At 42.9% G+C, this 18,665-nt stretch overlaps 2 protein-coding genes and 1 long non-coding RNA gene across 3 annotated transcripts in view; 1 reads left to right on the forward strand and 2 right to left on the reverse strand.

Annotated features, from left to right (window-relative positions):
• Positions 1-18,665, forward strand: part of LOC131881878 (heterogeneous nuclear ribonucleoprotein L-like) — a 56,300-nt gene that overhangs the window by 5,322 nt on the left and 32,313 nt on the right. The gene's annotated exons all lie outside the window — the stretch shown is intronic.
• On the reverse strand, positions 78-4,520 carry LOC131881541 (uncharacterized). Its single transcript, XM_059228427.1, has one exon. It carries the CDS (start codon positions 4,518-4,520, stop codon positions 78-80), a length of 4,443 nt encoding a protein of 1,480 aa, XP_059084410.1.
• On the reverse strand, positions 15,658-17,606 carry LOC131881879 (uncharacterized). The gene is made up of 2 exons (XR_009373411.1): positions 17,488-17,606; positions 15,658-15,960 (listed from the first exon to the last, which is right to left on the reverse strand). It is a non-coding gene; the product is annotated as an uncharacterized LOC131881879 (long non-coding RNA).

Here is an 18,665-nt window from a genome sequence, read left to right on the forward strand (position 1 = left end):
GAAGAAGTAGATAGTAGGATCATACCATGCCCCTTTGTTTTTGAGTTTAAACAATGTTTGAGAAAAATGTGTATAAACTAGTATTTTAAACGATCTGGGGCTTTGGATAATCGGATACTTCTTCGAGGTTCGGGGTCGTTAGGTTCGTGGGTGGGTGGATTGGGTGGGTCGCTGGATTCGGTGCGGTGACGTCGAAGAAATTTGACGTTTCGCCATAGGACTCGTCCAGATGGAAAACGAAGATGGTACCGTCTATGATTAGGTTTGCCCACTATAGTGGCTACAGAATCCCATCGTTTGGTGTTTGGGTCTTGAACGAGGACGGATGTGCCCGATGGGATTGCCTCTCTGGGTCGGGTAAAACGGTCGAAGTAAGATTTTCTTTTGTGAGAGATCTCCAGACGATGTTTGTCGGCTTCCTCGGCCGACTGCTGCCACTTCGGCGCAAAAGATCGCCAATGACATGGGACCTGGGATCGCAGGGGGTGGCCAAAGAGACGTTGGGCGGGTGAGAGTCCATCCTGTCGGGGTCCGTTTCGGAGTTCAAGGAGTCCGGCATGAAAATTGTCGCTGTTGATATTACCGTCATGTTTGGCCACAAGATGCTTAATGATCTTGACTGTGACTTCGGCATGGCCGTTGGATTGGGGATGATGGGGGGAAGAAGGAGTCCATTTTACACCCCACTCAGTGAGAAAGTCGACAAAGAGTCTGGAGCGATACTGGGGTCCGTTGTCGGTCCGAAGAATGTTGGGTGCGCCCATAAGGGAGAAGAAAATCCGAAATTCATGGATGAGATCGGACGAGGACGGGTTGGACGGGAATCGTGAAAGGAGGGGGTACCCCGAAAGTCGGTCCGCGTATACAAGAAAATGGTGACTACCGAACTGGAACAAGTCGCTCGTCACTATCTCAAATGGGCGGGAGGGAAGGGGTTCTTGAACGAGAGGTTCTGGCAAGGGACTCGGACAATAATATTGACATTTCTCACATGTCTCCACTGTGGTGGTGATGTCGTTTGTGTAGCCTGGCCAGAACACCGCCTGGCGTGCGCGTCGCTTTGTCTTCTCCACTCCCTGGTGAGACGAGTGTAGGCGACGAAGAACGTCTTTGACAGCTGAGCGAGGGATGACCAGCTGGCAGCCGCGAAGGATCAATTCGCCGTCGAGCGAGAGCTCACGCTTCTGTTTGGTAAACAAACGCACATATGGCGTCAGAGATGAAGGCTCAAATCCACGGAGGATGGCGTGACGCAATTGGCCGTAGTCCGCATCCTCGCGAGCTTGACGTCGGATGTCTTCCACCAATAGATCCTCGGACACCTGGCGAACTGAGTCAGTGATGATGGTGCCCAAATTGAAGTCGCAGACGTCGGATTCGTCCGGATCCGAAACGGGAGCGCGGGAGAGGGCGTCTGGGATCGAGTGGTCCTTACCACGTTTCCATTCCACGATGAAGGAGTACTGGAGGAGTTTGGTCCGATAATTTTGGACCTTGGGATTGTCGATCGCATCAATGGAAAAGTTGTTGAAAAGTGACACGAGCGACTTCTGATCCGTCAAGACCACGAAGTGGGGCAAGCCCAAAAGGTAAACCTTGCATTTGTTGATGGCCCACCAAATGGCTAGGGCCTCGAGTTCCACGATTGCGTATCGGGTCTCGGTGTCTTGTAGGAATCGGCTGCCACATTGGATGAGGCGCCATGGATCTGTGTCGCTTTGGCGTTGCATGAGGGCGAAACCCAGTCCATGAAGTTTGGATGCGTCGGTCAAGAGGGTCGTCTGGGCATTCTGGTCAAACATGGCCAGCACAGGTGGCGAAACCAATGCTTTCTTGGTGGCCGTGAAAGCTTGCGTATGATCGGGAAGCCAGACAAACTCGTTCTTCTTCTTCAGAAGATCACGAAGGGGCCCAGCCGCACTCGCCACGGAGGAACTGAAGTTGCCCAATTGGTTGACCAATCCCATGAATGAACGAAGGTCAGTGATCGTGGTGGGAATGGGGAAATCGGCGATGGCCGACGTTTTCCGTTGATCAACCTCAATCGAGTTCCGGGATACCCGATATCCCACAAAGTCGATTGCCGCAGCACATAGCTTAGACTTCTCCTTGTTGACGGTCAAGTTGTGCTTGTTACAGCGTTCCAGTGTGTCGCACACGAGTGAAACGAGTTGCGGCAAGGTGGGGCGACCTAAGCCCATGTCATCAATAACTTTATTGATAGGTAAACCGTCCATGGCAATGTCTCCTCGATATGAATATGAGTCGCCAGTCGATATAAAGCCCATTGGTGCTCGAAGAAATTTGTAGCGACCAAATGGAGTGATGAAAGTTGTGAGATGTTGCGAATCCGGATGTAAACTCATTTGCCAATATCCTTTCACAAGGTCCAGTTTGGCGAAATACGCGTCGTCTTTGTTGAATCCGGATACGGCTTCGGCGGGAGTCTTGGTAGGATGGGTAGCCCGAATCACCTCGGTGTTCAGCTTGGTCAGGTCGACGCAAAAGCGAATTTTCCCATTGGGCTTGGGCGCGATGACCACAGGGTGACACCATTCGGAGGGTTCGTCCCCAACCGGAGCGATGATCCCACGATCCTGCATATATTGAAGCTCCTTGAAGGTGAGATCACGTATGCAGTAGGCGATCTGGCGTGCTGCATGGATGGCGAAAGGTTTATAATTGTCTTTCAGGCGGATCCTCATGGGTTCTCCCACTATCGGACCTATCATCGAGCGTAACTGAGAGGAGTCGTCGAACACTCGGGCATAGATCAAATGGAGCTTCTCCTCTATGGTTTTGAAAAGCTCAGGATCGCTGGAATGCTCAGGTAATGACTTGATCCATTCCTCTCTTTCCGACCAGACCGGACTGTTTGAGGTTGCCAGGCTATTGACCGTCGTGGCGGGAGGAATCATGGGTCTGGGGAAGTCTTTGCTTATTATGTTTAAACCTTTGCAGGTCTTTAAGTCTAGATAGAAATCTTTCACGTTCTCGCACACAACAATAGAAACGTCACCTGCCACGTGACCGTCCACAACCACATTTGCTATGAAAGATCCCGTTTGTCGAAGCACAGAACCATCGACTGCCGTTATCAGGTTTCGGATCGGCCGTTGGAGATCGATGTGCAGACCTGAAGATAGGAACATGTTCAGGCCCATGACCGAGATCTCCGCTCCTGTGTCTGGGATTGCATTAACGACGCAAGATGAGCCGTTTTCTACGTCTAGCTTGACTGGCAGGAGTGATGTTGATGCTCCAATGGAACAGATGCGAGATGTCCCGATTTTGATACTGGCTGAAGATTTCGGAGAGATACTTCGACATAGATGACTGAGGTGACCTTTTCTCCCGCAAGATGTGCAGTTTGCCTCTTTAGCCGGGCAATCTCGTCTCGGATGGCGGGATCCTCCACAACAGAAGCACGAACTTGTCCCACGGTCCTTCTTCACCTCCGATATCTTAGGTAATGATGTGGGTTTAGCGTGGGGGAAACCAGACTTTCTCTTGGAATAGCTCGATTGTTTGTTTGCCTGGACAGAGAAATTGGGTCCCGGTGTGGAAGAAAATCCAACCTGACGAGCACCTTGTTTGGCACTTTCAGAAGAGAGCAAAAATCGTCGTGCATCTTCGAAAGTTTTCGGGTTTTCCTCCAACAGCTTGGCACGATCGCGTTTGCTCTTCATGGCTTGGACCAAAATCCCGATGTTGAGTTGGTCCTCGGTTATATTGGCCGTGTCAGCGTACTCGCCAAGCTCCTTGATTTCGTTGCAAACGCTAGAGTAATCTTGACCGTCCTTCTGGCGAATGGAAAGGAATTCCTTCAGGTCAATATGGCGATTCCTGAGGCTACGGAGATGAAGGATGATCAATTGTATAATTTCATTTACGGACCGTCCAGTATCGGCCTTGATACCAATCGAATGCTCCACAATTCGGAAGAACCCAGGTGAGCAGCATTGCCAAAAAACAGAGATCTGAGTTGATTGAGGACGAAGGGAAAGTGACATCAAGCGTGCATAATTATCCCACGTTGGCTTCCATTTCAGAAATGCTCTGAGATCGATGTCCTCGGTGATTGTTTGAGGTAGATGGATGGTCAGGTTAGGAAGGCCATGATCGCGATGAGTTGACCCGTCGTTACCGTCTCCATCAAGAGCCGGTGGAGAAGGTGTGGGTTCCTGAGACTTGTTAAAGTCTCGGCGAAACCCGATGACTTTCGTTTGGAAGAGCAGAAATTGTGTTTCATGGTCGCCAAGATCGAGTTCGTCTGAGTCCTTGTCATCGGCCATGGGATCGGTCATGACCACTTCATCCGATTTGGCGTACTTGTCCAACGCCTCCTCCCACTTCTTCAAGATGAGTTCCAATTGGGTCGGATCGTCGTCTTTTTTATAGAGGTGAAGGATACTGGTCGCCTTGGATTTGTGCCTGGTGACTGTGCCTTTGAAAGCTCGTCGTGATCGGATGAGACCGTTGATGGTGTCACGGGGATCGGATAATTCCTCTAACGGCATGATGCAGGGACTCGATAATGACGATGAGAAACGTGTTGAGTGGTCCCTTATTGCAGTCGTGGAAGTAGGTTTCCCAACAAATGAACAGCCGTGTCTCGCAGATCGTTGTGGAAATTCGGATGTTGGGCGTTCTTACAACCACTGCGCCATGGAAGAGGTTGTAGACTCGGGGTATTAATAGAGGGAATGCACTCGGTTCAACTTAACAAGTATCTTTATTCATAGCGAGGAAACTGAACATGTGGTCGAGGCCAAAGGTGGATCGAGAGTCCCCAGAACCTGTTTCCTTTAGTCATAGATCGGAGACAGTCTGGGGAGAAGGAAGGATTGGAAGAAGTAGATAGTAGGATCATACCAGTTAATAAGTTCATCAAAATATGCCTTCGAGTACTAGCCTTTCTGAGCTCCCGTGTAACCGTTACAACTAATATTTGTTACGTCCTTTAAAAAGGGATTCTATTTTCAAAGAATTAATTCATCGGTATCCTGTTTTTTCTTTGTGTACTCAAAAAGAATCACTTTCATATTCACCCTTTGGCAACTATATTTTGCCATCACTTGATATCTCTATGTTTATATACCATCAAGATAGCGACAACATGAAAAGTGTCGAAAGAAATATTGGTTCAAGTAACTTTTACAATACAACAGAAAATTTATGAATATAATTGGATTCTACAAAGATAATAATGGCTGAATATTTTGACCTTTCAGTCACGTTGCACCTTCAAATTTAATTCAGAAATCAAGTTGACCAGAGGCGAGCTTTTTAAACATACTTATACCTCCGAGTTAAGGCTAGAGGGTTACCCAGAATAAGCATTTGCTAATCATTTGGCATGTGTAGTTTTATACTGGTCAACGAGTCAATGTCCATGCCCCTAACTCCGAGGTATGACCTTTAAAAACAGGCCTCAGATGTGCTATACACGCACACATTTGAATTTGAAACCATCCATTTTCAAGGCGCTTTTAAAAATATCCAAAATTTGTTCAAATAAGAAGCTTTTAGGCCTCCTCTTGTATGATGATTATCAATTGAATCTCAAGCGGTGGAAAAGTCTAGAGTTTGTCCCGGTTACATGTTGTTGCCCAGATACTCATTTGACTTTATTTGTAACATTTTTGGCTCTTAGTGAATTGCAACAAACATAATCTTCCTTTAAGAAACATGATACTAAAATTTATTTAGCATTTCTTTAAAAAAGCTGCCTCTTTTTTATGTAGTACAATAGCTGTTTCATCTTTGCGATATTGCACTTTGAAACTAGAGAGGACATTTGAACACTTAGGGTGGTCCAGTATAGTATATACATTCAAGATCAAGTTTCTATTTTCGAACAAAAGCTGTTTTCTTTAATTACAATTTAAGTGTACAAATACTTCCAATACGTGAAATGAACAATGCTTTCAATCAAGGAATAACATAGAAAAGCCCCCCCCCCATTCATTGCCTTTGTCACAACTGAAAAGTGGAAAAAAACGCTTTTCCAATGCATAACAACACATCCATCCCATTTACCGTTCTTCACTTTCCTATCAATTGAAATGACGAAATTACTTAACCTGTCGCCCTATTCTAGAATGTACATCCACAGTGTAGCGATGACGCAGCCACATGATTCACTCGCCATTAGAATTAAGCTTCTACCACATTAGCCCTCTAAACGTTTTCCATGCATTTCGGTCATGACGGCGGCCAATTAACCCAGATGTTCGAGTGAAATGACTACTTCCCTTCGTAGACAATGGACACATTCAGAAACGGGGATGTCACTTCTCTCATAGGAGAACTCTAGAGGTCTACGGAATTGATTGAAAAAAATTGCTGACAATACTCGCCATACCTTGAATGAAGAGACACTCGGTTGGACGGCGTTGGTGTTCGTTGTAACGGAACTTTGAATCAAGACAATATTTAATTCATGCCGCCGTTAGGATTGGCGATGACGATGCTCAGCGAATCAAGAACTCTTTCATCGAGTAGCAGTGGCTTGCTTGATACGAGATTTCCTGACTATTTCCATTGCTGCTTAGCACACGCATCCATCAAGCCTGGCGGCATATTCTTGCACAAAATCAAGCTTTTCTAAGAGGTCCAGATGAGATGGAGAAATTCAATCGAACCGCAATCCAAACAGACTTCCGAAATTCTAAATGCCCCATGGACGATCAAATTATGGCATGGATTTTGAAGTGAATCGCTCGAGGACAAAGTTCCGTCCAATTCATTGCAGATTTCGTTGCAAAGAAGTCGAACCCGCTATTGTCAGTTGATGAATAATTAAGTTTTGAAACGTGTGGTTAATGCAAGGAACATCCTCTAGAAATGCATGCATCTCATATATTCTCAAAGTTATTTGTGAAGGACTTGGATGCATTTTGACCGACGCGTGCTTTAAAACAGGATGACATACTAATGTGAAAATCCCACAGCATCATACTTTTTGTTCGCCGAATTTTGAATTTTGGTGAAGCCCCTTTTTTGTGCAGATATGTGTACTCGGGAATGAACCCGTCAACAAGGCTCGATTTTGTGAGCATCAATGGTCCCGACTTCCGACTTGGTTTTTCATAAAACCAAGTGGAATCTGCAATTGCGTGATGAGATCGAATTTAGATCTCAGATCTGAGCTATAATCTTGCTCCTTCTCTCCGGCTATCATGTGAATATTCTCTATTTTTTATTATCATTCAAAAAACGGACATTTCGTGGTTGAGTGTTAGTAACACCTGTTTCGATTATACTCCCTCAGTGACTCAACACAAACCCAAGCATGCCTCCCAACCTTGACCACAAGCTCTGGATCTCGTGTTCTGTTTCTCGTTGTCTGTCCAATCTAGTAGTCATTCCATACACCGTTTGCCCGAGTCAACAATTCATTCTCCAGCACATTGGATACACAGGTTGGTGGGTGACCTTGCCACTGGCCAAGCCTAAAGAGCTAATCTTGTCACGGTGAAACTGGTTCCCAATGCACCTCTTGCCGACGACTGACGTACGGATGGAGATTTGGGTCAAAGCGATGAGATGATGAAAGTGAGTAAAATGGGCAATGGATACTCGCTTTCAACAACATGTACTGGATCTACGTACCTATAAGGAACGATTCGATCAATTTCATTCGAGCCTTTGGGCAAGGTCCTTGATTCTTTCTGGGCGGCCTAATGAGATCAGAAATTTGGTTGAATAACAATATTGAGCGTGTGGGATTATGACGACCTTGAATGCGAGACCGACTGTGGCATGGCAGCCCAGGAAGTTCACATTCCCAACGACGCAAACGACAAGTTTTGGACCTTTTGTCAATAAAGACATTGAAGTCAATTCGTCTGATTTTATCTCGTTCACTTCCAGGTAAGAAGCCACGTACAATGGCACGCCGCGATTGAAGAATGAATTCCAATGCAACCATGCAGGATACCAATCCACTCAAATACAAATACAACAAGGCTGCCACTGCAAGGTAGATCGAGCGTTGCTTGGAAATCATGAACCAACCGGGGTTGAAGTTCAGGAAAACGTAGTCTTGAGAGGAAACCGGCAATTTTCCGCCGAGTTATGGCCTGCGGCTTGAAACAGAAGGCAGGGATGTCTCAGAAGCAGACACGAAGCAATTGCAATTAACCAAAACATTTCCTATAGAATTATATCAAATCAAAAGCACTGCATACGTAGACTAGCATTAGTTTTGATCTGCAGTGGGAGTCATCAAGAGAAAACAGACGTTTGGGGAGGGACGAAACTCATCAGCTGCAAAGCATTCAATTATATAGACAATGTCCAGTTAACTGCCTGGGGTGCCAACAAAACTTTTAATTATGTACAGGTATATGGCTTCAGTAGAGAAACTTGAGAATTGTTTCACCCTCCATATCTGCCTTGGGAAACCCACCCCTGTATTCTTAGAACTTAGAAACCTTTGTTTGAATGGTCAAGCCTGGTGTGAACAATATCCTTGCTTGATGTTACTGTTAAAGGGCAACACTGTGCCGTACCATATGAGGATCTACCTTTGGAATCATGCCCACACAGTAGAATAATGCTTTGACGTCCAATGTATTTGATGCAATAACTTACCTCAAAGAGAGTCAATTGTGATGATCTCATAAGGATTTCCAAAATATCATCCCACAATATGGCAATAACTTACGCAATCATCGCCTTCAATTTCGTTTGCCTGCGTTTGGTCTCCATTTATTGAAGATGTTTTAGGGGATTGGACAGAATAAGTTTACCGCTTACTTCGAAATTCTAAATGACTTCCGAATGGGTGACAATTGGTGATTGGAATTCTTTTGCAAGGCCAAAGACAATGTCTCATTCATCGGCCCATTTAGAGTCTTAGAAGTGAAAATGCCAATCAAGTTGGCTTGAGTTTCTCATTGCTTGACTGAGATAATTGGCTTCAATTCAAGACGATGAACAACACGTGATCAAAAATTGCAAGACTAGAACCATTAATTTTGCTTCAGGGTCCTGTAAACAACAGGGACGAGGTTTAAGAAGACAGATGGACTGGCGTACCGCATAAAATATCAATTGTGAAATCAACTACTCCAACCAGAACTATTCGCTTGTTTGAGTTCTCACGAGCCAGAAAAAGTCAAGTCTCTGACATCAAGAACTTTATATGCAAAAAAATCGGACATTCCAATTACTTCCGATGAAAGTGCTCTCAAGGAAGTCACTTGATGGCAAGGACATTTTTTGAATTAGTAAGGCGTCAATATCATGCAAGTAGGTAGTATTTTTGGTTGGAATAAACGTTTACAGGCACTATGTTTATGGAATGGGCTATTCAATCCTTTTTTAACAGGAGATGGAATCGAAATGGTTTTGGCAAACGCAGTTCCTGATGTGACCAAACCATTCCATCATGCATAGCTGGTCATACCAATGTCTTTTGGGGTGATTATCGTTTTCAAAGGATTTTCATGGTATAAGTACTGCAGCATATTCAACATCAAAGGTAAACACGCGATGATTTCCCTCTTTGTTTTGCCAGTCACGTTTTACCCTCTGTGGTAAAATATGGTGGATATCCTCTTTGCGAATTGCCATTCCAAGCCTCACCTTGAGAGGAACCCACCATCTTTTTATGAGGACTCAAAGGTTTCTGGTCGGAAATGCGAATATACTTATTGCTCAACTTGTGTCGGGAAACACCTTTGCACCAAGTCCACTTGGAATTGATGATGCCAATTCAATTGAAACAGCGATGAAAACTTGATCCCTCTCATTTGGCGTTTGAGATTGAAATACCCCAACATGACTAATCATCCTAGTCCTCTTCCCCAATAAATGGACAGACCAACAGTCTGGGTGGGTTCTTCGACGTCAGGTTGCAAAGTTTCGAGAAGGGGTTCTTCAAGGTACTGCTTGCCCACCTTCATAAAACGCTCTAACCCAAGATAACCTAGATTAATTTTCAGGGGTTCCTGGCTTGCTATTGTTTTAGATATATTTGTGAGCATCATGTGAGCAGATGTCGTGTTTTTGTAAGTAAAGCATATCATAGCTGGAAGTGGGTCAATATGAATACAAGTAGTGTAAGTGCTTCCACATTAAGATCCTGACTACATCATAAAATCTTTGAAAATTCAATTTGACTCGATTGCTCCGTTCTTTCTGGGTCCCTCTTGAATACTATGGTACAAAATCTGGTTCACAGGCTTTTTCCTGACACAATCACTGCCACCACAAGCCATTACATCATCAACCGTTGCATTTGACCACCATAATCGTCTTGCACTCGGAGTTGTTCTTGTTCGCGTCGTTATTATTGCATTACATTGACAAGCTCTCTAACTAATCCATAACCACATCAAAACTTCTGCCTGGTCCTCTCATCTTCATGGATTGATTCGTGAAACCGCCTTCACTGATTTAGTGTTTGTCCAAAGCCTTCTTTTCGAATTTTTGGTTCCATCCTTTTATCAACAAAAGAGTTCAAAGAATCGACGAATCGATTCCGGGTGAACAGAAGCATCTGTGGCGTGGCTTTTACCGAATATAAAGAAGCGACAGCACAACCTGTGCAGTATTTTTCAGAGTGGAAATGGATTCGACCATATGTCGTTTTTTTTGGTTTTAAGGCTCAGAAGGCAACGGTGTTGAACAAACGACAACAACGGGGATTTTCTAGAATCCTCCAGATGTCGTGGATACGTTCATTGATCTACAGTCTACAAGCATGGATTCGGAAGGTCTTGGAGGAGGAATAACGTGTCTCCAGATTCGAGGGGACTAATAACCTGACAAACGCCACTGGAAAAGGCGTTTCCTCGGGTGACAATTGGCTTGAGGAATAAAAAGAGAGCCCTACATTATGCTGCAACAGACCGTTTCTTTTAGAATTTGCAATTTGCACGCTGATAAACTCGACGAATGTTTGAAGTGAGACAGATTCCAGACGGCTTTTCTAGCCGTGTGAGAAATCTCTACTCTTTTCGTTCTTTCTCTAAAGCCAATTTTGGAAACAGGTGCAGACAATGAAATACAATAAGATGTGCAAATTTGACCTTTTTGAACACTCCACTTGACAGAATTGATTAGATAGTTCTGATCCCGAGCAATATCGAGGATCGTTGGGTCGTATACTAATACTCTGCTGTTTAAAATCTGTTATTGAAGTTCTAAATGGTTCAATGTAGTTTCTATCCCTATTGGGAACAGAACATGTTGCTCATGGGCATCAAAGAGCCCTTGGACATGCCAAAGGAAGCGGAGTCTGCTTTTCCTGTTAATCAGTGATGGGCATCGTCAGTTCACTTTGTGATTCGTTAGTCCGTGAACTCAAACAATTAATTGACGCTTTTGACAATAAATAGTCGCCAGTTTGGACATGTATAGAAAGAAGTTCGACGTTACTCGCTAATACTTTGTTGGGTGTGTCAAATACCGATCCAAAAAAAACCACAAATGACATTAACTTACATCATAACCATAAGAAACAACTTAATCTTCAACGGTTTAACGGAACCAAATGCTAACTAACATCCAAACGGACCAAAAAATGTAAAGGGGTTTGATTAGTCGGCCAGTCTAAAGTTATACTAACAACTCCGAGAATAGTAAGCGAAATAGTTTACCTTTAACCAGTGAACGCCCACCTTTGATAATAAATAACGAGCGGTTAACATTTTGAAATAACGAGCCGTAATGTGTATAGAAAATTGTCTGATGAACAGTCGTTGCTCCGTTTTTGGCCAACGCCATGGCCAACAATAAAAAGTGACGAAAGGTGACGGATGTGAATCCAAATGTTGTTGTGAATGTACGGCACACTAGAACGTGAGTAGCCGCGTCACTTTCTTATTTCTCAAAGGGCAATTTTCATCTGTCATCATTTTTTCGTAATTGCCCCTGGTTTTGTGGGTGCAACGCGAGAATCCAAGTCCACCTTGTTTATATAGCAGCCTGGGGACGGATAATTGGATAAAAAATAGTCGTTTTCTTTAAACTGACCAGTTGAGTCGTCCATAAATGCGGTTGTTGGTCAGAAAGTGGGAAACAGAACCGGATTGTCCACTCTCTGTCCGACAAATCAATCCCAAGATCTCGGCGACATCATTAGGGCATTACAGAGAGAAACTCTTCTCAACAGTTCAACGCCACTTTCCCCCTTTTCAGGAGGAATAATACTCAATACTCAACAATGAATGGAACGAAGTAGTTGCTTGAAGCTGTGCTGTTCACTACTCGACTACGCGATCCGTTTTGTAGGGTCGATAACTTGGCACTTTTTCAGACTACTCAATCGCATTCCTTTTAGTTTTACAATGTGCCAAAGCCCTCCTCATCCATTGCACATCCCACGTGGGAGATCGAGATTGGAGAAGTCGCACCCTTGTGTTGTTGATTTAGATAATGTGGATGCGTTCAATCGAGTCCGTGTAATGCACACCAACCAATTGTGGATGTTTTCCATTTGAGTGTGATGGAGGATTGACGGAATGGAGGACATGAACCAAAACAAGGGAGATCTGGGAAATTCCCAAAAAGTGAAATCTCCAAAGCAACTATCGCCAACATGAGCTATGTAGTTCATATAAGGTTTCATGTTGATATTGGTTGTGTGGTGGTAAAACTCATCCAAACATGTTTTACCACGCGACTAAACAAATGTTCAAAGGCAGACCTCTAGCTTCAGTGAAGTGACGCTAGGCCAAACCACGGACTTCTAGAGATGTGGACTGCGAACGGAAGACAAAATTTCGTATGTCCTAAACCGTTCATCTTATTCTAAAATTAAGCACTTCATCACTTTATACGACCACAAGATGTGGCTGAATGGATAAACTTGGCCAAATTTGAGCCCAAAACTATGCTTCGGCAACTCAGGAGACATGGTCAAAGTTATGTAGTAAACACTGCATAAAATTCGAATTTTCAGCTTGCTCTTGGTCAGCTACATAAGCTTTCGACAACATCACTTTGGAACGAACCACTTTACTAGAAATGATAGAAAAATGATCTACCATGAATTGACGATTGATCAACCTTTTTATCACTTTGATTCGAAAAGTGACTCAGAGATGTTATGACCAAGAGCAGTCCATATTTCAAGAGGTCCGTGGCCAAACCAATCAATATAAGCTTTCCGTCGCGAACGTCAAAAACGTTTTTTGTTTTCATCATTACAATTGCCCTCGGTTTTGTAACGTCCAATCATGTACTTGAATATTGAATATTGAATAAACCAGCAATCAGTACTTCACTCAAATCGACGTTCATGGAAGCTGGCTCATTGAACGACAGTAAGCAGAAACTTCGAATGAGATATTTGCCGTAGTATAAAAGTGAATCAATTTTAGCCTTTGATCCAAAACTGACTAGCTTGGTTTTAGGAGGCAGTTTTAGTGGAAGGGTGTGAAGATGAGATGAGATAATGCCGAGCTTGAATAATGAAAAGTTGCTATTATCCAGCCAATCATACACATGCAGTAGTGCATCAAGCTTTTAAAGCCTCAGAAACACAGCTTTTGGATTAGAAAATGATTAAACATTACGAGGTTTGTCACTACAAAATAGTACACTTGAAGTAAGTTGAGGGGAAAAATAACCTTCAAACCTTTGTTTTAATGCAGTCATTTATTGTAGGTAAACGATCATTATTATTAATATTAATGATATTGTTCTCAAGTCAAATGACACAGGAAATAGTACAACAAATGTTGCTATTTATATTCCATGGTCGTACAATATATTTTGTGCAACACTTCAGTGACACATTGTTGGAAATCTAAGACTTTTCTTCGCCTCCAAGCGATTTGGCTTTTGTCTAAATGTAACTAATTTTTTGTTACTCGCGGAATTTTTGTCCGATGTTAGATGGTGCTAGCGTCATATTACACCACTTTAGAAAATAGAGCTTTGCTTCAGTTGCGGATTCAGGCTTCAATGGCTTCAATCGTTCCATCAATAAGTTACAGTCACTGACCATTCAACCAATGACCGGGATTTAATTTGAAACATCAATGAATTTTGATGCGGGCAACATGGATGCTCAAAAGAGTTGTCACCACCCCTGAACAGCATTATCTGACAGTTGGTCTAAAATGACTTCTATCGGGGAATAAAATAATCAAACTGGGTCTTCCAAATCATCATTGCCTTTTTGGATTTCAGAAAATTTCATGTTTTAGCACCAAATACAAATGTTTCAAAAAAGAACGAGAAGAATGGGAGAACTTGAACCTCGAAAAATCACTCAATCGTATCGTGGGGTCAAATGCATGAAAGAGATGCAAATTGTACCACTTAGAGTGAATTACAAAATTGACCAGTAAATTGATCTATCTGCTCTCCAAACTAGTATTGCACCGGAGCGTTTTACAAATCACTCGTTGGTTGGCTCAATTTGACAAAACTGTGCCAATCTTTCCTGATCTCTCGTTCAGGCGAACTTTGCAGATATCAGAATAAAAGCCACGACACACAATCGTTACCTTATTTAGAAGCACCCATTCGATACACAATCTAGTGGAACCGGTTGGGTCTGCTCAATTTAAACATTGGCTTGGAAAGTCATCGATGACGATTTGACCACACGCCTAAATTTAGAGACATGGACATGGGATCTTTTCCACGGTAATTGACATTTGTCAGGTATTATCGGTCTCAAAAGCAATCAAAAACAACATTGAGGTAGTCCAAACTTTTCACTGGTTAAATAAACCAATAAGTTCCTTCAATATGAGATACTGAAGCGGAACCTAAACATACGCATTGTTCACGTAACCTCTCCACGATTGGGTGGTCTCTAATTAACACTTTGCAATCGATGGCCAATTGCTACTTGAACCTTTTTTGAGTGCAGAGCAACAGAACAAGCTGATTTTGGTACTTGATATGAATCAAAATCGAAGAAAGAACGATTCCCAAACAAAAAGATTCATTAGCAATTGCATTTGCTTCGGAAATTTCAAAAATTTGAAACTCAACATAATGGAGTGGGCAATTACGGAATTCAACTTTCCCTCGCCGATTTCGATGTACAAACTAGCAATAAACTCGGTTCCAGATTCGGCGCCGGATAATGTTGACATTTAAAAGCACATTAAGAGCAAACGCCAAATCTCTCGGCGAACACTTAAATTTTGCAGACCCTAGAGTTATGTGCAAAACTGTCGCCCAAATTGACAAGAAGAATGATACCTGCCCTATGATTTCATTGTTGGCATTGCTATTTGCGGAAAGTACATCATCAGACAAATGCGAACAAACATTCATCTGAGTAACAAAAAAGGATCAAGAGGGATAGTGGAAACTAAATTCGGAACAAGATTTAACTTGTGCTCTGATTTTGATGTGGATGTATTTTTCCGTAGCCTTTTCTTGACAATGGTTAATGAACAAAGCAGAAAACTTTTAAACCTCCACGGAGACCCCGTAAAAGATTCCTTCACATCCCCTACGGAGAACCTAATTTATCAGAGGAATTTTCAAATTCACGCAACATAAAAGTGGTTTTCGCCCAACCTGGGTGATGTTTTCAATTGTTCCCCTTTGTCCATCCAGTATCACGCGATATTCTCAATCAAACTCCACACACTCTTCAGAACACGGATCTCTCAGAAAGTCTGTATTCTTCGGTTTAATAAGCATCCGATCTGTGGAATAACAAACGCATTCTTCTTTGGTTCTCCTTATTATTTCTCCATTTGAGTTTGGTCATTGAGAAAAGATGTCTGTTATTTGTCTATCAAACAAAGTCTTTTCCTGTCGTAGGAGGCATGGAAGCATGGGCATCTCGGCCCATATCCTGTTCGTCATTAGCATCAACAATATCACGTACACCATGGCATTAGAAGGAAGGCCGAAAAGTTGCTGAACTTTTCTTGTGTTCATGTCAAAAATTTATGACCTGCCTTCTCATCTGGTCACAACATTTCTTGGAAGAAGAAACGTCTTCATTGGGCTGGGCGTAGAGCTCTGCAAAATAAGAGTAACGTCTACTGGAAACTTTTGTTCTAAATGCATAACACCCCTCTAAGTCAAGATTGGGTATATCAGGTGTCTTCCCAAAAAGTCGTTTGCAAGAATACACAAGACTGTCCAGTATGGAAACTAAAATTTATTGGTGACCCTCACGCGTCACAATCTACAAAATTACCGCTCTTTAGCTCGTTTTTTTTGCAATTGATGAACTGCCAACGATGCCATAAATTGGTTACAAATATTTTCATTGGATTTTCATTTCATATATCGTACTTGCAAATTTGGTCTCAATTTAATTCAACCGACTAAAATCGAGGGAAATCTAGATCTAAACAACCCCCGACTCACATTTGACGTCATGAGAAGACAATTTTGCTTGGTGATTTCTCTCTTTTGCCACAGATCTCTTTGCCACAAGAGTTCCTCGAAAAATAGAAAGGTGAAAGCAATCTGGAACCCTTGAGTCGTCAATTTCACCATTTTACAATCCCTACAAAAGTTGGTGTTTGCATAGCGTGTGTCCCATAAAGATGTCCCATTGCGACGAATCGCATCTACAGACCTCGATTTGTATCGTTTGACTAAGTTTTGAAAATAGCTACAAGGGTAGGAAACCGCTTCGCTTCCTCCAAATTTACTTGACATTCCTCGCCTTCGCCTCTTCCAAACCTTCCCTGACAAAAAAACGTTTTATGAAAACTTGGCTTCATCCAGTTTTCACGTCGACATAGAACTGTCCGTTCTGAGCTTCCAGTCAAGACTCTCTAAGCACCGAAAAGGGGGAGAAGACACTAATGACAAATAAATTCACAAAGAAGAATTTGTTTTTGCTCTCCTAGAATTCCACGGGCTCTGGAAAAATTGGGCAGAAGCAACGGCAGGTGCTCTCACACGATCTCAAATTCCAAACATCCGAGTCCGTTTACTTACGAGAATCACACTTTGAGACTCACACGATTGCCAGTGGATGCCAAGCCACAAACTTGATCCGTCGGAATGTCAAGGATTACTTGATTAAGTTGTCAGGTGTGCCAAATCAGTCAATAAAACAACCAACAAACTTTGCTTAAATGCCTAGATAGAAAATGGATCAATCAAGCGAGCTACCAATCTGCAGTGAATATGTACCGGTATGTCGTATATACCTTGGATCCGAGAATGTTCCCATATCTCGCACGATCCAAATTGAGTTGTTCCCAATTTTGTCGGAAGTGGATCATTTGCATGCCACGTGGAACCTTGCTCGCGCACTTGCCGGCGCAAAAAGCATGCAGTAATTCCACCCAGGACCTGATGTTTTACCACTGGCAAAAATTGAAATCCAAGCACTATGAAAAACTCGATTCGGAGTATTTTCAAAAATTGTGCCCCTTCTTAAGTACAATGATGCAATACAAAGAACTCATGAAACCTTATCATCAAGAAATGCATGCTTATGGCAGATGGGATTTGACGTTGAAAGGGATAACTCCGTGATAAGATCTTTTATCGTTAAGTTACCTTGGCTTATCGTTAAGTTACCTTGGCTGTCGATGAAGTACAGAGTAGCAACTTATGGTCCTCGGCTTGAGTCAAAGCACTCCTAGGAAATAACGAATAAGCATATTTCCAGGCGTCTCCGTATCCGAACTTTCTTGACTGACGACGATTTCATTCAGTGACAAGCTAGTCAGTCAGTCTGCTTTCCCCATCGGTTATTCCAAATTACCGTCCCATACCCCGCCAGGGAATGAGCCTTCATCCATTCCTCGGAATTGATCATTTGTTGCATTTTATTACCCTCTGAGTCGTACGTAGGTAGGAAGGTAGCCATCAGGAACGAGGAACGAGTGAATGGAAAATAAGGTATGACAGCCGTGAACACGACGAACACGAGAAGGCCAATGAAGTGGAGTGTTGCCACAAGTCGGCCATTAATTACTCGCTCTCGCACGTTCCTGTTAGGCTGTTAGTAGTAGTTTGTCGTTTCTCTCTCACAAAGAGAAGTCCTAAATTGTCAATGACATATGGGCCTGCTGGCCTTCATGGTCAATCCGCAACATCTATTCTGTCTGTGTGCCTTTTGTGCTCACAGGCTATCAATTGGGTATCAACTAGAGCTGCTGTGAAGGGTCTGTTACGCCATTTTGAAAATTCGTGACAAATTCTACCCTCTTTAACAATCTCACAGAGATGGGAAACTAGAGAGGACGCATGCGCGGAGAGGTTGCGTGAGAAAATAAAAATTGTCTTGCGTTTGGGGTGTTAGGGTGTCTGCCGTAGGAAAAAGATCCCATTCTCAAGATATTTTTTTGCATCCCAGCAGTTCAAAACGACAAGATTATTCATTTTACTTGACTTTTATTTATATATATTATTTGATCTTTGATCGACCAACGAATTAGAATTGGCTGATCTGGCTAATCCTTGAATATAAGGTTGAACCGGAATTTTAGTCAAACACTTATCCAAGTCTGACTTAAATCCTGTTATTGGATCAACGCCTACATAAGCCCTACAAATATTTGAGGGCAGCAAATTGAACAATGAAGGAGCCTGAGAAAGAAGAGAGTTGGACTTCATTGTTTTAACTAGCCTGGATTCTCAAGGGCTTGAAGGTGCTCTCAAAATGCACATTAAGCCTCTATGGTCACTACAATTGACCCTAAATCCTGGGTTGGGACAAAGCTCATGAATGCTTTTGAAAACGTACAATATCA

This window comes from Tigriopus californicus, chromosome 6 (assembly GCF_007210705.1).
Source record: "Tigriopus californicus strain San Diego chromosome 6, Tcal_SD_v2.1, whole genome shotgun sequence".
NCBI lineage: Eukaryota > Metazoa > Arthropoda > Copepoda > Harpacticoida > Harpacticidae > Tigriopus > Tigriopus californicus.